At 37.8% G+C, this 21,800-nt stretch overlaps 4 protein-coding genes across 7 annotated transcripts in view; 2 read left to right on the top strand and 2 right to left on the bottom strand.

Annotated features, from left to right (window-relative positions):
* Positions 1 to 31: 31 nt before the first annotated feature.
* On the bottom strand, positions 32 to 7,461 carry rmc1 (regulator of MON1-CCZ1). The gene is made up of 20 exons (XM_066719512.1): positions 7,298 to 7,461; positions 6,918 to 6,994; positions 6,745 to 6,829; positions 6,306 to 6,362; positions 6,126 to 6,212; positions 5,896 to 6,036; positions 4,978 to 5,081; positions 4,560 to 4,649; positions 4,369 to 4,474; positions 4,065 to 4,173; positions 3,933 to 3,977; positions 3,499 to 3,552; positions 3,011 to 3,139; positions 2,663 to 2,769; positions 2,424 to 2,543; positions 2,095 to 2,172; positions 1,908 to 2,012; positions 1,497 to 1,565; positions 971 to 1,196; positions 32 to 231 (listed from the first exon to the last, which is right to left on the bottom strand). The coding sequence occupies exons 1-20, from the start codon at positions 7,394 to 7,396 to the stop codon at positions 152 to 154; spliced, it is 1,968 nt and encodes a 655-aa protein (XP_066575609.1). The 5' UTR covers positions 7,397 to 7,461; the 3' UTR covers positions 32 to 151.
* A 1,845-nt stretch (positions 7,462 to 9,306) lies between these two features.
* Positions 9,307 to 14,825, bottom strand: riok3 (RIO kinase 3 (yeast)). Its single transcript, XM_066719440.1, has 13 exons — positions 14,438 to 14,825; positions 13,725 to 13,840; positions 13,350 to 13,492; positions 13,152 to 13,259; positions 12,792 to 12,901; positions 12,244 to 12,387; positions 11,992 to 12,119; positions 11,717 to 11,899; positions 11,360 to 11,519; positions 11,067 to 11,147; positions 10,867 to 10,956; positions 10,672 to 10,779; positions 9,307 to 10,203 (listed from the first exon to the last, which is right to left on the bottom strand). Exons 1-13 carry the CDS (start codon positions 14,495 to 14,497, stop codon positions 10,099 to 10,101), a joined length of 1,536 nt encoding a protein of 511 aa, XP_066575537.1. The 5' UTR covers positions 14,498 to 14,825; the 3' UTR covers positions 9,307 to 10,098.
* A 1,173-nt stretch (positions 14,826 to 15,998) lies between these two features.
* Positions 15,999 to 18,276, top strand: LOC136712335 (leucine-rich repeat-containing protein 15-like). Its single transcript, XM_066688856.1, has 2 exons — positions 15,999 to 16,239; positions 17,037 to 18,276. Exon 2 carries the CDS (start codon positions 17,038 to 17,040, stop codon positions 18,274 to 18,276), a length of 1,239 nt encoding a protein of 412 aa, XP_066544953.1. The 5' UTR covers positions 15,999 to 16,239; position 17,037.
* A 623-nt stretch (positions 18,277 to 18,899) lies between these two features.
* Positions 18,900 to 21,800, top strand: part of slc35d4 (solute carrier family 35 member D4) — a 28,121-nt gene continuing 25,220 nt past the window's right edge. For 2 of the 4 annotated variants that reach the window (XM_066719454.1, XM_066719463.1), the window contains exons 1-5: positions 18,900 to 19,074; positions 20,280 to 20,326; positions 20,671 to 20,748; positions 21,044 to 21,125; positions 21,512 to 21,589. In XM_066719454.1, coding sequence (XP_066575551.1) covers positions 19,003 to 19,074; positions 20,280 to 20,326; positions 20,671 to 20,748; positions 21,044 to 21,125; positions 21,512 to 21,589 — 357 coding nt within the window. In that variant the 5' untranslated portion in view covers positions 18,900 to 19,002. The other 2 variants (XM_066719469.1, XM_066719478.1) reach the window with 2 other exon arrangements.

The following is a 21,800-nucleotide window of genomic DNA, read 5'->3' as shown; positions in this document are numbered from 1 at the left end:
ATATATATATATATATATATATATATATGTATTAGAGAGAGAGAGAGAGCTTTATTAAGTATCAATGCTTTTTGTAAAACAACTTTGACATACAGTAAATTAAGTATACAGGTTATACTGGAAAAGCGCAAGGGATTCAAGCAGCATTGGTTCATAAAGATGTGAGCTTCATTAGTGCTTGTTCCCCGAAAACTTGCTTAAAATAAGCCACGTGTTCTTCACAGTGTTCTCCTGTTGGAAATAAAGGTTAAAGGTTAACATGACTTAACACCTTATTTCACTTATTTTCAATCCAGAACTCATTTGCATTAAGGGGAGAATTGAGTAACAAATATGTAATTAAATTCACTACAAGGTAGAATGCAGTGTTAAAAGCATGAATGCACAACAGGGAGGTAATGTTTTCACAGTGATATACATGTAGGATATTAGAGCAGTTGTTAATGAAGCGCACCCCTGCTAACACTATAGGATTGTGTCCGTTCAAGCTCCCTACACAGCTGTTCTGTTAAACCAATGCACTTCTGTGGAACAAATAAGTCTGCAAAAAATGATTTTATTGTTTTCATAGTTCTGACTGAATCAAGGTGAGATGTAAACATTGTCATGTAAACCCAACGAGAGAACTGAAGTTAAATTTGATTGCATTTAGGGCTGAAATACTGGTGAAGAAATGTTTTGGTATTCATGTAAGGATACAAAGTTTGTAAGATTTTTAAATAAATGGATTGTACTAATAAACAATGTGTGCTTGTGCTCTCTGGGAAAACTACACATGTGAAACAGTTCTGTGAAAAGCGATGCAGATGGCACATTCAACATTCATGCAAAATAGCAATGAAAGTAAAAGTTGCAATAAAGAAAAATACCCACATGCAACATGACACAAATGTACAGGAGACCATTTTCTTGCTGTGTTATGCTACCCTGATGCGAACAGAACTTAATCTTCAAAACAAACAAAAAGTACCTGGTGTAAAATTGGGATTTCCACGTAATCTCTGATTCCTTTGCTCAAAGAACCTGAAAATGGTGTAGAAAAGCATCTCGTCCTCAGTTTGCCGGGCTGCGTCTAAGAACTTGCGCGCAGAGATGTTGTCGTGTCCACCGACACTCCTGATGAAGCGCAGAGCTCCCAGGACCTGGTGTTTGGAAAGCAGCACCTCCACGATCTCATCATTGGCCGTGGACAATCTCTGTAACGCACACACGCATGCATGCATACTTCACCTCAATATATTAAAAAATATATTTGAAAAGCAAGTTCGTGAATGTGCAGGATCTAACCATGAGAGCAAAGGGTGATCTATAATAAGGCTAAATAAAATCTATTTCAACACCAGCATCTAAGTATAACTCCTATTTCCCTTTATGACATAGGGAGTCAAAAGGCAAATTAAAAATAGCTCCCTTTAACCCATAAGATCACTAAGGGAAGGAAGTACTAATTTGTGGAAGTCTGACTAGTGCCAGTGAGCAATGCCAAGGGCACCTACCTTCAGCATGTCCAAGGAAAGCTGGTGGGCAGGTGGGTAGGTGCTTTCGAGAGACAGCAGGAGACAGGCCTTCAATGATGAAAACACAAGCAAGAGTCTGAAGGCCATGGAAAACTCCCATCATTCAAGACAGAATATGGATTATTACTGAATGACATTTCCCACAGTCTTTAAAGGCATTATTTTTGCATTACAAAGCCAGTGCTGACAATGATAACAGGATAGGAAATTCAGATGCTTCTGCATTCCTTGTGACACTGACTAATGTTATGCACGTCACTAGTGAGGCTAAAACCAACTGAATAGCCAAAATGGAAAAGGAGAAGTGCCAGACTGTAGCTCATGTGGTTGATTAGACTCTGAATATGTTAGCATGAGACAGGCATTAACCGAAGTGAACTCTCGACTTACCAGTGGCTTGGAGTCACTGAGCACGTGGTACTGCAAGAACTGGTGGAGCATGTAGAAGAGGTTGTGCTGGACCAGGGTCTTTATGACCAGCTCATAGAGGTAATGCTGTAAAACAATACGCCCACAGGTCAGACAGTGGCTCTCAGCACAGGGGAGCGTAACTCCAGGGCACTCACTCACGTCTTACCTGAACTGTAATCTGGAACTGGTTGAGAGATCGAATATATTCCATCAGCACCGCGATGATGAACTTGTGCGACGTGTCCTGTGGAGTCACAAAGGGTTTTGTTTTTTATAGTGTAGGAAACAACAGAACCGCACATGAAAATCCACAGGACGGTTGTGGTATCACTAAGCCACAGTTTTGTTGATCTTGGTACAATATGGAGGCTTTAGAATTCCCCCTGGTTTTGGTTTTCAGAAAGGTGATGAAATATCAGAAAATAGAAATATGCGATAGTGCATCGATACACACTTCTGCCATGATAGACTGCCCTCCTGGTCTCTGTCCCTCACCTTCTTCTCTGTAAACACAGACAGCACGTGTGTGTACATGTCCGACTGGTCAATCACAGCCTGGGTGCGGACCGGCCTCTTCTGCGCTGTGTTCCCTCGACTCTGACCAGACTCCACAGCCTGCGGGGAGACGGGGTTACACAGCTCATCCGTCACTCTGACTACAGGAGGCGCTGCTCAATTGGACGGCAGGGTGTTTATCGGTGCAGTGCAATGTAATGTACGCTAGGACTGCTCACCATGGTGTAACTCTGTTCTGCCTCCAGGTATTCTTTGTACACCTGATTCAGTTTGTCAAAGACAGTGGCGATGACAGGCAGGCTGCCCTTCTCTCCTCCAATCAGCACTGCAACACAAGCACACAGGGCAGGGGGTTAATACTTCAGAAAACCAATGCCAACATACAGTATTCGATGCATTTATTCAGGAAGAGGTTTGTCTTTTCTTTTTTTTTTTCAGCGTTCACACACTTGTTCGTTTGGCCAGGCGGCACCGATCTTTCGCCAGAATATAATCTGTGGGAAAACCTACACATCCTACATGAAAAATGCAAAATACAACAAACTGGACAGAAATGTGGGACATACTCTGGGAACAAACGGAGAGGATCACCATCTTGCAGTCCCTTCTCCTCAACAGAAAGTCCATTAGCTTTCCTTTATCCTGCAGGAGGTTGACTGCCGGCTGCAGCTTCACCTGTAGGTACCACAGGTACCCTGAGTTTGGGTGGTAGAAACAGCAGTTACATCAGCACAACAAAAATACACAACATCTGCAAACAATTCTCATTTGGACATGAACAAACATAATCCTTTAGCATTTGAATAACTTTTCACCCATGCCATAGATTTGTGTTAATCTACAAGAGAAGAATGACATTATCATGATGTCGAAGTAAAATTTATTATTTAAGCAGTAAGCAATGTTACATTTTGTAAGGCAAATTTAAAGAACTTGTCCCTCAAGTGCCATAGAAGCATCAAAACAAGTTTTTTGTTAAATAGAACAATAATTTTCAAAGTTCACTTGGGCCTCCTGGATAATTTAATTTGTTAAAATCCGTAAGTTGACTTACCTTCGCTTGCACTGATGATAATGTCTGGTTGAAAGACACTCCAAGTGGAAGAGTCTGAATGTTAGGGAAATATAGGCTTTGCACAACCTTAACCAATGCTGAGTTTACTGTCTATCTTTCACATGGAGAAAAAACATCTTAATGTATTTTACTGTGTTAAAGAGTACTGGTGAATAATTTAATCAAAACAGCAGCAGCAGCAGCAGCAGCAGCAGCAGCAGCAGCAACAACAACAACAATGTCAATTCCAGTCTACACCCAAGAGATCTGACCACGTTACCAAACAATCAATGTAACAACACTAATCAATGTTTTTAGTACCAAAGAAATAGCTCTACTCATTTTCCCACTGTAGGAGAAAAAATTATGACGTGGATAAATAAAATAAACATGTTTCTTTGAAAAGGGTCAAATATGAAACACTGTAAGGATACAGAGTTCACACGGTACTGGCATCTGTGTGGCTACAGCTGCGGGGCCTGGGGAGAGACGGAAATAAATGGAGCAACTCGTATGTCATCTAAGTTCACTGTTGATCAAAACTGCCAGAGGAGTCGCCCTCCTACCTGTCAGTGGGATCTTGTAGGGATGGATGGAGCGAGCAGGCAGGACTGGCTGGTGAACGTTCATGGCACTGTCTGCTTCCTTCAGCTTAATGTCAAATATTATGGACGTCTGTAAAAGAATGCACAGGTTTTCAACTGATGCTACATCTATACAGATTAAAAATTAAGAGTTACAGTTAGCTCACACTAGGATGAAGTAAAATACTGAAGTGAGAAAAGTTGCTTGTCTCTTTTTTGTAAAGTTCATAGTTGGAAGCCTCCCACACAAAATGTAAAACAATTAAACATTTAAAAGAAACCCTACCTGTGAGCTCTGATGATGCACCACCACTAAATTATCCACCACGTTCAGAGCAAACTTCCCTGTAGTGTTCAGCTTCAGCACATTAGCCTTTTTACAGGCCCCTTCCCTACACCACAGAAGGGAAACATTTAAAACCGAGAGGTGGACAATCCTGTGGACTGAATGTGAGCTCAAACCAGAATGAATGGTACCTTGGCAGGTGATAAAGCACAACCTCTGCACCTGGGCTGTTCACTGTCCTGGAGTGGTGTTTCAGGTACATCACATACAGCTGCCCATATCTAACGACAAAACACGCAAAATAAAACACACACAAATTATAATTTTACATCGCAGCTGACGACTGAAAAATACACAGCGACCATTATTAGTAAACAATGCTCTTTGGAATGATAGAACAATTGTCTCTATATAAAACTGCTTATTAATGTAAACGGTTTAAAACATGGAAAAACAGAACATTAAACATAAAAAAAGACCCCCAAATATATTTACATTGCAGGTTTATTCCTATCATTTGAAGTCTATCAGAATCTAATAAATATAATCGTACTTTATTAAAGGGACAATGTTGGAAAAAAGCAGACCGATACCGATATTCACACTCACATGGTGGCCACTGCAATGTCTCTCTCCGACAGGTTGAGTTTGGCTGGTTTAGGGACTATTGGCAACTCAATTTCAAACTTGGACATTTTGGACATTGTTCCACTCTGGAAAAAATTAAAAATAAATAAACAATACAAATTAATACAGGACCAAGTGCAAAAGAAAAATCACAGATCCTAAGCTCAGCTCCAAATCTTGCTTAATGATGCATTTGTCATCCCAAAGAACTGTACAGGAGTCCCACTGGAGTCGATCAGTACATCAATGTCAGTAGCTCACTATACAGCAGAAGAGACATGGACCATCATCCAGGCAGTATGTGATATAGGTAGGCCAAACTGAGACCTGTTTTGGAATTGAGACAGGATAAAAGGCTTGGCAGTCTTGTGAATATTGCCATGGGATCTTTACTGACCACAAGTAGTTAAGAATTCAGTTTAGCATCTGATCTAATGGACAGCACCTCCATCCTACACAGTGTCTCCTGTCGCCCTACTAGGAAATTGGTTTGAAATTCCTTATGCAGAGGAAAGAGTGCCACCTACTGGTTATACCACAATAATGCCACTAACAAGTGAATGGTCTGTCAATCCTGTAGAGCACAGGCCCAGACTCACTTCCTATGTTTCTGACTGATCAGGCATCAAGCTGGGAGAGCTGTCAGCACCATTTAGTATTAAGATTTGACTCCTTATTGTTGAGTTGCATCTAAAATTAGCATTGGTTTTGCCCTGGTGTAAATCTAATCTGCTGTCATTTCAAGTCAAAGGTTTCACTTAGTGTCCCCGATTGGGCATAGCATCATCAATCCAAGAACACGCATGTATTACATTATAAACGATGGATGAAACTGGACGTGTGCGCGTGTATGTATGTGCAACTCTTGACGATCTTTCAAACCACCCCCCACACGCTCACCCTGAAGACGAATGGCTGGAGCACATTGCCCTGCACGGTGGTGGACAGCAGGATGACAAAGGTCTCCGGGCAGTACATGTACCAATTCACATTAATGCTCTGACTCTTCAGCAGCTTCAAACTGCGCTTGTCAGGTAACACCTGAAACATAAACACATCAATACTCTTCAGTATAATATTTTTAAAAAGATAAAGGGTTGCAATGATGTGTGATGTCAAATGTATTTTACCTGATAGAATTCAATCCCCTGGTCTGTAATGAACACAATCTCATTCCAGTTGGTCCAGCAGAAACCCAGGACACTGGCATTCTTGGTCTACAGAGAGAGAAAGCAACCATTCTTGTTATCTAACACATCTTAATGAAGATTAGTGTTTAAAATTGAACCTTCATAGTATTTGTTATTTACCCTGCATTCCTGGGAATATTCCAAGTGAGGTAAATCAGGCATGAAGTTGATGAACTCCTAAAAAAGAAAGAAATAATATTATTATTATTTTTCCAGATCAGTTATAAACTAGCAGAAATCTGAAAACACACTTTGAAAATTATTTTAAGCCAACAAGATTTCAGACATAAACATACTGTCTGGGAACACATGTCATATCTGACAGGAGTCTTTAAAATGTCCCCTTGTTATCATTGCTAAATGTATATAATTGCCATTTGAATCTGTCCCCACTAAGTACTTGCCATCCAGTCTCGATTATGTGCGATACAGTTGAATCCCATTTTAATCAATACAGAATTATTACAATGTTTATTTTTTAAAGAATAACATAAAACGGTTAATAAAAACAGACTGCATTAAAAAAAGAGAGAGAATGCTTACTTGACATCATTCTTACCACAGATTTTGAGGTTCTCTGGACTGCTAAGATCTTGTTACCCAAAGAAAACTTGATGCATTTCACTTCTCCTTTATCATCCATCCTGCACACAATAAGAGGTTAGTTATGTCACACAGGGTCGCATCCATCAACTCATAAACTCCAGCTTATAGATCGTGATACTTATTTACCTGAAAGCAACGGTGCTTTTATCATCCGGTCCTTTCACCACAACCCCCGTAGCACCACCTGATCGCACTGCAAACACCTTGACAAATACCAAGTTTGCACATCATTCATAAATGAGACTTTACACGAGAAAAGAGGCAGCACATCACATACGTCCGCAGTGCACTACAATGAATAAGTGACCCAAACAACTGCGATAAAAACCACACCTACAAAAGAGACAACAATAAAAAAAAACATGCATGCATTAGTTGTGCTCCGAATATTAAAAACTCATAACAGAGACGAGTGTACATTTATTAATGAATTTGTTCCTCTGAAAGACGTCTTTTAGTGTTGGTCCTGAACGCGCATGACACGTATTTTCTGACATACTCCTTACTTGTTTGTTTGCTTCGTCAAAAAAGACATTGTTAACAGCAGAAGCATTTTCAAACTGGACCGGGTTATCGCACAGTTCGAGGTAATGCTCTTCAATCATGTTGAAATTGGGTTTGCAGTCCTCAATATTGTTTGTTGCTAAAGCTTCCGTACTCTCCTGACTAGTTCCTGTTTTCACTATCATGTGATCAGGGTCATCGACATTCTTAAAGAGACAGCGTTATTTTTTTAATGATCAGAAGTTCTTACAAATATGCGTGCATAACGTTAAAAAAAGACAATTTACCTTAAAAGTCTAATCGTATTATATTTAATAAATAATAATAATAACAACAATAATAATATCTATAATTTAAATTATTTTAACAGACTTGGTCTATGTGTGTCCAATTGTGTATTGTGTATGTTAGTGTACGTTTTGCACAATTTATTGAGTTTTTTGTAAGGTTACTATCAGTGGAATTGTGTATGTTAGTGTAAGTTGGCTAGTAGATGTAGAAATGATGTGACATGGGAGCAAAAAATGATCATAAATGACCAGAAAATATAGGCTACAGGAACTAAACATTTCAACCAAAAAGTGTCATACAACAAAAACATCCCATGCACACAAACAAATGTTACGTAAGACCAAAAACATGTAAAGCACAAACAAAAAGTGTCAAATCAGACCAAAAAATCATCCACAACCAAAACGTGTCTTACGCAATCAAAAAATGTCATATATGACCAAAAAGTGTCACACGTGATCAAAACAAATATGACAGATGCCATAAGAAATGCCATATGGGACCCAAAAGTGACATATGCAACCAAAATATTTGTGCATATACCATGTGCATATACTGAACACAAAAAAAGTGCTGTAAGGGACACAAAGTGTTGTTGGTGGCAAAACATGTCATTGGGGAGAAAAGGGGACAGCATCCGTATTATTGCATATTTGTTGTTAGTTTTCATCTAAATGCTTGTGTAGGGAATAACAACTGTCTGAACTGGGAACATGTGCAGTGGTTAAACTCCAGTCTCCCTGAATGTTCTTGTTTCACAGAAAGCAGACACAGGTAGCGGAGGGAGGTCTCTTCATGTCTGATATCAATAGCAAAGCAATAGCCATTGATAAAGGTTAGTGAAAAGATACTTAGTCTAATATGTTTTGGGGAGGGGTGATTTTACTGCCTTTGAGAAAGGTATGGGTGTGGCGAACCATAGTCATTACCCTGGAATGTGAGAAAGTGGGTGGGAGCTCCGTTGTGTATCAGAGCTCCACCTTGGTGCAAAACACTGAGCGTAGCTGGCAAGAACAGGGCTTTGTCTGTCTTACTGTCGTGTAATCCTTTACAAGCAAAAGGAGTGAAGGATAAGCATTGCTTTACATAGAGGTACTGTATGACTGTTATGTAGTTATCTTTTAAAATAAATCTGCGATCAATCTCTTGGTTTTGTTGTGGTTTCATGTCAGTAGAAACTGAGCTGCTTAGGATACAGAAAACAGGGATGGGAATGAATTTACCCTCATACTTCCTGTAACTACATGGAGTAACCAAACACAGTGACAGTGCAGAGTAAAATTTTAAGCGCTACTCACAATCCAAAGATAGAGTGTATCTCACAATACATCTGACAAGATTTTTATTGAAAGCTTAATTCTCCCCACTCAGCTATGGGGAATCACTGTGCAGCACAAAAAAGCGAGGATTAGTCATAGGAATGACTGACAAGTACTGGATGTTATATAATTATATTTTAATAAAACCATCTGCTCCAATGGCTGTAAATCTTCAATCCTGATTGGCTATAGAATTATAAAACTAAAATATGATTCAGTTCCATATGCATTACATATTAATTTGGAAAAGACAGGATATGAAGATGATGAAATTAAATTAATACAATAAACTTCAGTTCCATTCCTCTTGCCTCTATTTCAGCGAGTATCCTGATAAAACATCAACTATTTCCGGATATGTTACTGTGTAAGTTTAAGAATAAATCAATCATACAATCAAGGAAATGTATTTATTTATTTTTCTTTAACTTCATCACCCAGGACAATTCACAAGCACTGACAGTGTGATGGGACACATTTCCCACAGATCTCAACAATGGTGACGAGGGTTTCAGTGCATACTAGGAATAAATCTAGTGAACTGCCTACTGTTTTAAACAGCGATGATTGTTATATGTTTCACACTTTTTAATATTCATGTAATTTACATGCACTGTAGTATTCCTGATAATTTAATGGTTCAGCACAGGGTTTTCGTTTTCTTTTTTTAACTTGGATTTTTAAAAATCAGTTACGTGAAATGATTACAAACAAGCATCACTACTATCCGTTTCAAATCATCAAAACAATAAGTTATTTAAAAAGGCAGATAGAGACCAGTTCCTTAGAAACCACAATGAAGAACCATGAGTTGGTTTACAAATACTTTATAGTAAGGCATCTAAGCTGGTTTTCCAAATTGCGATTAAATACCTTATTGTAATAAATAGGTAAACTTTGAATAGAGCGAGTAATTAAAAGCCCATTAGACACCTTAAACATCACTTTTTGCTTCCTACGACTGCAATAACATGGGATTTAGAGACAGCAAGATTCAAACAGCTCTGTTTTTAGCCCTTTTTCACCAATCAAAGCTGCCTGACAATGGCTATTCATCTCCACCCCATTACTGTCACTTCCTCTCATACAGATTACTGACCAGTGGTGGTTACATTGTGTTGTTCAGCCCATACACGAAAAGCACCAAACAATATTCTTTACATTTGATAGTTTGTTTTCTTGTTATGTAATCACTAATCATCATTTATTATTGGAGGACCCCCATCATCTGAGTAAGAGGGAGCTTTTTTCCCATGCTTTTGCACATGGTCTTCATTCATCTTCTCCAGAAGTTCAATCTGTATTACAGAGACAAAGCATTAGTAAAATCACCCCACTTGAATTCTAACAAAGATGAAAGTAACATTATTAAAAAATAAATAATGAATACTAGGGGAACAAAGACACTTATTTCAGAGAGCATAACTCAACAGAAGAAAAATAATCAAGCTTTGTTTAAATTATGATTTAATTATTGTACTTAAATAACACTGAAAGGAAATGTTCTAAATATTGAAATTGCACAAGCAGATCCCATATCATCTTCCCAAGAAGCAAGGAACTTCTGCACAGTGTTTATATATAGACAGTTAATAACACATATATGGAAAGGGAAGCTAAGGTCTCCACATACGTCAATGTACTCTCTCTTGTTTGGAAAATGTAAAATGGTTGGATGCCTGTATTTGGACCAGTATCCATTTTGGAGACCAGGGTGGAGACACATTTGAAACCTATTAAAATGTTTACAGACTCTGTACTCTCACCTGTGCAATAAATTCAGCCTCACTATCTGCCTTGACTTCCAGTCCAGATACAGCGTTGAAAAGGTCATAAACATTCATTGCTTCGGACACTCCAGCTTTCTGGAAGAACTGTGAATCAGATGCAAATACATTATTGCTGCCATGAAGGGAAAAGGAGGCGAATATCATGTGTATTAATCACAGAAAGTAACTTACAGTGGACACATTTCTGCAGTCCCTGAAGAGGAACTCCAGCCCATGGGGGTGAGTGGGCTCCACAGACTGGCTCACATCAATCAGCCAGACCTGAAGCACAACACATGACATTAGACCGTGTAATCAAACTGTCATCAGACAGTTCAACACAATCAAGAGGCAGCAGGTAAACATCTCTGTAGTACAAACAGTATCCATACCTTCCCATCGTGCCACAGCATGTTGTATTCACTCAGGTCAGCGTGAACAAGGTTACATTCTTGATACAACTGTTGCATCATCTGAAAAGACAGGAATGATCAAAAACAGGCTTGCTTACTAAAGATAAATTATCTGTCTTGTATAAAATAACTTCAGATTACAATTGTTCCAAATTTTTAAGAAAAAATTCAATTTGTGTTATATCCTTTAATATCATCATTCAGATCTATGAAATATTGGGCTTTAAATGCATAAATAAACCATCCGAGGACATTACAGATCGGCCACTTACATGTAGCACCTGGAAATAGGCCCCTTTCATGTCCTCACTGCTCAGCCTCATCTCCTTCAGCTTTGGTGCAGGGACTTGGTTCTCTCCAATGAAGGACATGACCAAAATGTGCTTCTTAAGAATAATAACTTCAGGGCAAGGAATACCTGCCTTTTGCATTCTGTAAAGAGAAATGCCATTGTATTAGTTCAGAAATCTATGTAGAGCATTCCAGAAAAATAAGGCAAAGAAAGCATAAAGGTATAAAACATTAAATGAAATGATTGAACACCTCAGATTAAAACTTATTACATGACTGCATAAATTAAGCTATCTTTTAGTTCATTTAGGATAATATTTTCTGTAATTTTGATTTACCTAGCAAGATTGTGCATTTCCTTCTCAGCCCACATTCGGATGATTTTCCGCGGGTTCAGCTTGCTGAAACGCTCCTTGAATCGATAATCATCTTTGATATATTTGTCCCGGTTCTTGAATTCATTCAGAGTAGTCTTGTACACTTTTAAAGCACATTCCTCTGGGACAGTTTTGTCCTCCATACTTCAAAACATAAAAAAGATTTATATAAGACAATGTAAAGAGCTGAATTACTTATTTAAACACAGACGTGAAAAAACGTGCTTCAATCTCACCTTCCTCCTTTGCCATGGAAAACCACAGACTCTTTCCCTGTGCTGATGCAGCCGTGGATATTTTCCAGGATCCCCGCATTCACCATCTTATACATCAGCAAGCGGGTCTTGGGATCCACTGCTTGTTCCTATTAACCAATCAGATGATCAGTGAGAGCCAGTAGAAAAGAAGACACTATGTAGTAATAACATCAATATTAAGATTGACATGCCATGACTTTTGTATTATTTTATTTTTTTAACCACACTTACCGCAGTGGAGTGCTCCTTCTTCTCATGTAGCCGGGCACTACGGCGCTGCTCAGAGTAGCAGTGCTGCTTTAAGGCATTGAACACCTGGTTAGACAGCTTGAGGTCCATGCCAATTCCATCTCCGACCTGGACTTCAGGTGCAAACTGAAAAGCAAAATGTGTGCCATTTTAAGGGCTGACAATTCAGGGGTAAATGTATGTTGCCTGTGAAGCACAGCAGGTTCAACTTGTTTTACCTTGTGGGGTTCAAAGACAAAAGTCGAGAACTGCGCATTTAAGGAAGCTCAGCTTTACAACGGGAAAATATAATAGACTAAATATTTTCCTGATATTATAATGAAATATGGTTTTATTACAAACAACAAAAGAAACACCAGCACATCATCTTTAAAACTGTCACCTGCAATCTGTACATCTTCCCCAAATTAATAAACAAACAGATAAATAGCAGTGCAGTCTACTAGAGCATTAATACTGAAGTTGAATTTAATATCCTAAAATGTCAAGTCCTTAGATTGACAGTATTCCTCTTGACAGCATTTGCTTACATTTTCCATGCGTGCCGTGTTCTTCCTGCCGCACACCACCTCGTCGTGCTTTGTGGTGATGTTCTTGCCCTTGCCTGCAAAACCCTTTCTTGGGTTGGTCGTGGGCTTATCTGAAAGAGCAAATATTACACAGGTCAAAGAACTCACAAAGACTATAATACAGCATACATTAACATTTTGTTGGTGATCTGAGTTGCTGGCTTTGATCACATGCTGAAGAACATGCTATTCATTACCAAGTTCATAAATGGTTCCATTAAGTAAGCTCAGCTGCAATTTAAAGTATAAGATTAAGCACATATAAAAAAAGGTTATCAGATAAAAGTGTAAGGAAAAGTTTGCAACAAAGATTAAATTTACCAGGCCCGTAGGGATCATGACGCGTGTCCTGCCAATCGACTTCATCTTCCGAGCTGTCGGTGTCGTCATAGGGATGTACCATCCGGTAGTTCTCAAAGGAAATGGACACTGCAGCCGAGAAGAAACACAAACCTGCAGTCAGCCGGCTGTTCAGAAACGCCACTGCGTTAACAAGAACAGAAGACCAACTGGAATTACCCTTGCTGTCCCCATTGAATTTCTTCTCCTCACGGCGCAGCTGTGTGTCGAACTCCCTGTCAAACTCCATCTGCAGCATCTGAGCCAGCTTCAGATCGCTGGATGTGTCAATATTATCTCCAGTGATCAGGGGCTCGTTAACACTACAATGTCAAGTGAAATAAATATGCCGTTATAAAAAAATATATACAGTAAGTCGGAAAATGTACTTGTACATATACACATTAATATATCAATTTGTAATGACTGGACTTTCATTGTTAAGTATTTTTTTTGTTGCTTGCTTACTAGAAAGAGAGGGAAACACAGAGTCTCCGCACATGTTTCAGTGTGAAATGTTAATCCTTTACACTTCTAATATTATGTATCACTTACTCAGGACAGATAGGGAAAGCGGACAGCTCCTCATCAAGCTGGACGGCCAGCTGCTCACTCATCACCTCTGTCAGGGAGCAGGGGGTCACCACTGCTTTAGGGGCGCCCCATGGGCTCTACAGGGGCAACAGTGAGGGATTAGTTAAGGGACTCAATTGAAGATCAGAGTCTCCTTTGGAGTGAATTTCTCCATTAATTATTATCATCAACACAAACAGTATAGCTAATGCTAATCCACTTGAATAAAGGGAGTCACCAGTGACTACCTATGACTCATATGGACTTTCCTCATCTCAGTTTGGTTTCAGTATGACGTAACCGTTTCTACATTTAGAAAGCGGTTAGGCCTAAAGCAAATCTACTCCATTTTTTTTAATCTTCTTTAACAATTCAAATATACAACAGATTTAAATAAATTAAATGAATAAATCTACTGTTAATGACAACTGAATATGGATAATATATATAGACCTATTCATTTCTACAAATATATAGCTAATAAGCAGTATTCATATTTTAATAATCTCCCGACACTTTTCCGTGTTTTTTGTGATGACAATCTCATTTTCCACAGTTTTTCAGACACAGGACACTTGTCACCATGTTAGTGGAAAAAACAACAACAGCAGCAGCAGTGACGTAAGAGGTCCTGTCCTGCACTAGGCCACACGTTTCCTACAAAAGACATTTAAATAACAAACAAATTCACAAACCTTGGTTTTCCATACGGAGCCAGTCTCGTTTTCTTCGGCAGTGATTCCAATTTGATCCATGTTCACAATCGACGAAGTGCGTACTTGTTTCACAAATAAATAAATAGTTAATAATAAATACTCGCTTGACTGTAGTCAGCACGATCAATGACAAGTCTGGGCAAGTTTAGAGCTCTCCAGATAGAGAGCTTGTAAACAAATGTTATAAAATAATATGACTCTTTACAGAATCGAAATAATAAACACTATACAAAAATATATACCACAGCAATTGGCAAAAAAATAAAGATTAAAAAATAAGGTTCTTCTGCCAAAATAGGCAAATAATACCAGCAGAAAAAGCAGGAACCACCGATACGGCGGAGTTAAATGGCTGAATGTGCTGGGAAGTGTCTCTGCTACCGTGTCCGAGAGGGTCACACAGAACCAAACACGGAAATCGCTCTCTTAAAGCGACAGCGCATTCTTTTGAGCTGCTTTGAAATAAATAAATGCTGGCTACAACTTGAGTTACTGCCCTAAATGCATAGTGACAGTCACAACTTAACACACCCTGTCAATTATATAACAACACTACACTTTGCTTCAGTATATCAAACTATTATAATTCACTTATTCAAAATAAGAATTAAAATACTTTAACAATATTTATTAAATTAAAAGAATCAGCAATCTTTTTCGAATGATGGGTCTTCAAATCTTTAGACCACAACTGCATGTGATAAAAATAACCGGTATTTAAACCAAATTAACACAATATGTCTGAGGAGTTTCCTATCTTATGTTCTTGCCCATAACTTTCTTTTCATAAGGTTGTAACTATGGTAAGTAATTTAATTATTCCTATACAAATAGTTAATTAATTGATGTTGTGTTCCATTTATAATAAGTGATACACTACCAGTCAAACGTTTTAGAACACCCCCATTTCTCTAGTTTTTATTGAAATTTAAGCACAGTTTTTAAGTACAGTTTCCTACACCATCAAAAGGCACTTGGAAAGTGAAGGAAACTCTGACAGGAAGAGGTCCAAAGCCACAACAGAACCAAAAGACAAGTTTCTGAGAGTCAACAGCTTGCGTGAGAGGCGGCATACACGACCACAGTTTCAAGCACAGCTTAACACTGGTCAAAGTGTGTGATACCATCTGTTAACCATGGAGGAGGTGATGGTCTGGGGCTCTTTTGCTGGATCCAGAGTCAGCGACTTGCACAGAGTGAGTGACACCCTGAACCAAAATGGCTACCACAGCAATTTGCAGGGCCATGCAATACCCTCTGGTATACGCCTAGTTAATCAGGGGTTCATCCTACAGCAAGCAAGATAATGACCCAAAACATGGTATGAACTGGACAGAAGGGTGAAAGAAAAAGCAACCTACAAGTGCAACACATTTGTGGGAACTTCTGCAACAGTGTCGTGAAGAACATTGCGAACAATATTTGATTTCCATTGTAGAAAGAATACATTGAGACATTAAACTGCGTACATTTCAATAGAAACTGGAAAAATGTAGGTGTTCTAAAACTTTTGACTGGTAGTGTATATTACACAGCAAGTGTTTGTTTGTAGACCAAGAATTTAAGGTCTGTTAAAAAAAAAAAAAACAGAGATTGGGCAACTTTGTATGCAAAAGTTAACACAGATAAAACTATTGTATGTTGTAATACCAATGACCATGAAAAAAATACTTACGTTCCTGGAACTGTATAAACAAACACTGATGTGCTTAGTGCTGGGCAGTATATAAAAAAATGCCACTGTGATGCTTTTTTGAGAGAAAGACGAAAGATAGCTGCATGTGAGTATGGCATTTATGTATCTTCTTAAAAGTGCTAGTGGTTTTCATGTTTATTTACCATCTTTGTACATGGTCACAGAACGGCAACATATTCTGAAGTCTGAAATGGGACAGCAGAGTAATCTTCATTTACACTGTATTGGGAATGGGTCGACTAGCTCAGCATTAGCTCCTGGCTGATCTAAAACTATGGGCAAGCCATTTATCCAGCTTCAGAGATCTACAGAGATCTAAATATACAGAATTTTACTCCCTGGATTATATATCATTATAGTTACTATAAAATTCTACTTTTGATTTTATACAATATGTAAACAATTATTCTGTTATCACTATATTAATTTGTTTTAGTTTAATAATGTGTTAATTAAATGTTGTCTTGTATGATTTAATTTGGGCTTTTTTATAGAACATACATTCTCCATTGGTTGAAGAAATTATACTAAGTTTAGGGAGGCCATATTTTACCTTGTTAAGCATGAAACAAAGATTTACTGAACCTTGAACTCTGACTCATCAAATTTATGAGGTACTGCAAACCACACCATGTCTGTTTCCTCTTCTTTATTTCTAAATTGTGCCTGTGTTTTATCAGCAAACGCCTGTTAAAAACAGCAAATATGTATTTAAAATGTGTTTATAATAGTACAGGTACACTAATGTAGTTCAGGAAAAATAGTTTTCATGGAGAACAATGCTTTTGAATAAAAAAAATAATGTATTCTTTCCCTTTAAATACTTTTGGCCAGATTTGTATTTGTTAATAACTGAATATTTGTATTTCCTTCCACCTTTAGAATGAAAAAAGGTATGGCCAATACATTTACATTTCTTCTCTCTATATTGATGGGAGTATCAGGAGATGGATGTCCTTCAAAATGTGTCTGTTTCTCGTCACTGACAGACTGCAGGAGTGCCAACCTTAAAGCAGTTCCACAGGATATCGCACCTAAAACAGAAACCTTGTTTTTGTCCAATAACCAACTAACCACAATTAATTCAGGGACTTTTACAAATCTAAAGAATCTTACCTTTCTGGGTTTATCCAAGAATAACATTTCCCCTCAGAATGACACTCTGCAGAGTCTTGATAACCTCCTCTCGTTGGATTTCTCTGAAAATGGACTGCAGGCAATCCCTGCTGGTTTTCTTCAGACACCCTTGAAGATGGTCTGGCTCAGCTTTGCAAATAATCACCTGAAGAAGCTTCCTAATGATATTCTCAGAAAACTTCAAAGCCTTTCTTACCTTGACCTTTCAGACAATATCTTAGAGTTACACGACAATACGTTTGAAGGACTTGACAACTTAAACACTCTGATTTTATCTGGTAATGGACTATCAAGCATTCCAACAAATATATTTAAATTAATTAATAAACTTCAGATACTGGATTTGTCTAATAACGACCTAACGCATTTTCCTACAGGTCTTTTAGACAACCAACAGAATTTGACTGATTTGATCCTCAACAACAATAGACTGTCACAGTCAGTATTACCAGCCATCAGAGGTTTGAGTAGCCTAAAATATCTGTATCTGTCCGGGAATACAATTTCAGTTTTACCACCAGTTCCCTTTACCGATGTCCCTCACCTGGTTAAACTAACACTGTCTAATAATTCTTTATCAGTGCTTCCGGATCGCTTCCTAGAAGGTCTATACCAACTTACAGTGCTAGATTTGTCAAGTAACAGTATAGCTACACTGCCTAGGGATGTCTTTCAACATAACAATAAACTGGAATACTTGCATCTGGACAGAAATGACTTCTCCAAGACACCCATGCTCCTGGGCCTGCATACAGTGCGGGAGATAAATCTGTGCTGTTGTAAAATAAGTCACTGGCCAGCTGAGCTTTCTCTAAGTCACATGGAGGCTTTAGAACTTTTGGATCTGTCCAGTAACTTCTTGGTGGAAATGGACTATACTATTGTCAAGAACAATGTGAATTTAAAGAAAGTACTGCTGACCCAAAACCCCATTTGTTCAGAAAGCCCATCAAGACTTCCTAAAGCTGCTCCACTGACATGCTAATATGTTGAAATTGAACAGTAAAGCTTTTATATACATATATGTAATTTTAGTCTTCAAGTAATGTATTACATACATACATTAATAAATGCACTTTAAGATTGGAGTGTCCTTTCAAATTGTCTGATTATGGTCACTTTTCTGCCCCAAACAGACATTTCCTCCGCATCAGCAGTCCTAAAAGTCTTAAGGAAAGCGATTAATGTGGATTAGAAATTCGGATTTTGAATAGAAATGCAACCATTAACCAAGGGGAGCTCAGATTTGCCGAGTCCAATCCATCATGCACTGGTACCTCTTATTTGGTTTGTCCAACCGGGGAATTACTTCAATTAAGAAAGTGCACACTTAGATCTAATGAAAATCACAGATATGTTTTTCCTCAGAACTAAAACCTGACATCAACACAGTATTTTTTTATTTCGTTCAAACCAGTAGTATTGATGATCACATATTATATAATAATAATAATAATAATAATAATAATAATAATAATAATAAAGAAAACATTACATTTCAAAACCTGTGCTTTATTTGGAAAAAGATGCCTGTCTCTTTAAGAAGACATCTCCAGGAGCTGAGCCAATCGGATGGCTTCAATCACACAGCAACGTGTCTGTCATGGCTGCAAGCTGCTGAAGTGAAGGGCAGCTAGTGCAGATGCAATGCAAAAATCACACAAACACCCCCTCATAACGTGAGAAGGAAGCAGTGCGCCTTGTTAAATAAATGCCACTGAAGAGTCCTGCTCTCGGTCTCAGCTTTTGCTGCTTTTATTTGGTGTCCTATTTTACAAACAAGGTAAGACTTTCTTTTTTTCGTTGCTCCTGCGAGGGTTACAAATCTACTGTATGTCACTGACTTATCAGTATTGCATTAACGAAAATGTTACCATTGATGACTGGCAATACTTCTGCACTTCCTGTTGTGAAGAAGTTCATTTTTGATTTTTCTTGCCCTGACTTCCTGGTTTTGTAGCTTCAGTGATGATATGTTTGACGATGGACAGTTCAATTGGTCGAGACTGTGACGTTGCAGCAACATTATGTAACTTAGTAAATAAAGGAATACACATTTTACTCTGTTGCCCCCGATTTTAATTTCAATTTCCACTCAGTATAAGTATAACCCTCCTTCATTTGGAATGGGTACAACTGTGTAGTAGACATATTTAGCTTTTTTGATTTCCCCTTTACTTTGCTGGTGTACAGGAGTCTTTCTAAATAGAGACTCTTAAAAAGACCACCCACCGAAACAATATACTAATACCATTGCAACATGTATTTTCACAGTCCAGAATCAAAACATCTGAATATGAAGTCCTAGATCTGGATCATGATCAGAGATCTGGAAATGTTCAAATTGCATCCCTGTGCAAAATAGTGCTGGAGGTTACTTTGTGAGTGACTTTGTAGAATAGCTCTTGAGACAGATTATTTTACATATTTATAAGAAGATTAATATTGTTCACCAGCATGCATAATTCTGGAGTGACAGCAACAAATTGTGAGCCCGATGAAAGAGAAATTGAATTACTATTTTGCTTGATCGTGTGACCTATACTAGGGCTGTTTTCACACAGTCACAGTAGCACTAGTCTTAGATGACCCAAAGTTATTTTTGGTACAGTAGTCCAAGACTGGTGCTAATCCAGGTCTGTGGACCCATCTAATAAACTCATTAATCCATGAGCTGTCTGCACTTCTACGATGCAAGACCTTATTGTTTACTGTACATCTCATTTACACTTGTGTAAATTCTGAATTTGTTAAATGTATTATTGCACCTTGTATTGCTCTTATATTTTGGACAACGGCATCTGCTAATAAATAAATAAATAAATAAATAAAATTAGTTTGTTTATTTTATATATCTCCCCACATTGTTCACAAATCCCATTTTAACATGTACAGTAATGGATCAAGTGCCTATTGAAAATGTCAGTTTTAAGTGATTAAAATAAATGAATCCTCTAAATTTCAGTTATTTTTATTTTCTTTCTCCAGTATGTCCTGTCTGTGTTGAAATTCACCTATCCCACCCTATTCCAGGGGTAAGTACTCTGTTTTCTGTGTTTTAATCTCAATATTGTTTATCCTCCTTCCCTTCAGGCATTACCAACTATTCTTAAATTAGTAATTTGCTTACAATTACTACTTCCTACCAGGTTACATTAATATACCCAGCATGTTTATTTCTGGTTGTTGTAAATATCCCTCAGAATGAAAACCTGAAGACACTGTTTGCCCTCCAGGACTGGGGAAACCTGATAAAGGTTTATTTACAGCTAACACATTTATTTGCTTGGCCATAAGCAGATAAGAACAGACATCTCACTTTCATTTCATCTCTTTCTAGAAAAAAGTTGTTAATAAGACCTGTTTATGTTTTGTCAAGGTGGCAAACTTTAATTGGGGGCTTTCTGCTCTTACTCTCTGGAAGGCTGGGATGGGTTGAGATCAGCAGCGTTTCCAGGTAATGGGTCATAATGAACTGATGGTACGTCCTCCAACCTGCTCTCCATGGAGAAGGTTGCATAGATGTCCACGCAAAACCAAAGAGCATTTTCAAAGGAAACATGGCCAGAATGGACTCTGCAGAATTGATTTTCAGGATTTAAAAAAATTGCAGGTGTTGTAAAGTTGCTTTTTCTGAGTCTGCAGTTGATTTTAAACTAGTTGTCTTGTAGTGTATATATATTTCGGATGATATGTACTTTAATAGTCCAAATCTGTGCAGTTGTCTTATTAAAACGTACGTGTGTTCACAGGTCTGCAGCTCTTTCCTGGCTCCCTGGCTCAATGCTCTTTGTCGGTACCATCTATGCAGGCTCCAGAGGTCTGTCACGATTGGTGAGTGAAAGTTATTCTTACATTGCATATATCTCATGTATATAAAAAATATATATATCAATATGTGAATAAAAGTAAATATATTATTGATCCACTTAGATTTGGACTTGTGTTATTGATATACAAGTGTATAATGGTATATCAAGGTCAGATCCTGAAATAATAATAATATTAATATTTATAATACTGAGCTAATCTGATTTTGATATCAGATAACATTATACCTACACTGTTAGAGTAGGTATTTACCTCTTATATATGACATATTAAATAAGATTTTCTCTAATACCTTGAATTGATGTGCATACATTTATAAATGTATTCTTACCCCTTTTTATAATCTTAATTCATAAAGTAACATTTTGAGTTCACCCTATGTTTTCAAGCCAATTCCAGTCTTCTTCACCCTTCATAATGCATCAGAGACTGTGGCTTTCATCATTCAGAAGCTGACACACAGAGAGGTATGTGAGGATATTGTTTTTACATTTTGAATGATTTAGAAAGACATTTTATAGACAATTCTTTGCAGGTAGAGCACTTAACAAATTTCTGCAGTCATTTTAAAGAGTCACCGTTGTTTAGTGTTTCATTTTTTTAATTATTATTGATCAGATGTTATTTTTCTCATGAGATTGTAGAAGATAAAAATACATCTTTTCACTTATATTTTCT

Source organism: Amia ocellicauda, chromosome 2 (assembly GCF_036373705.1).
Source record: "Amia ocellicauda isolate fAmiCal2 chromosome 2, fAmiCal2.hap1, whole genome shotgun sequence".
Classification (NCBI taxonomy): Eukaryota; Metazoa; Chordata; class Actinopteri; order Amiiformes; family Amiidae; genus Amia; species Amia ocellicauda.
This window is presented reverse-complemented; position numbering and strand designations above follow the sequence as displayed.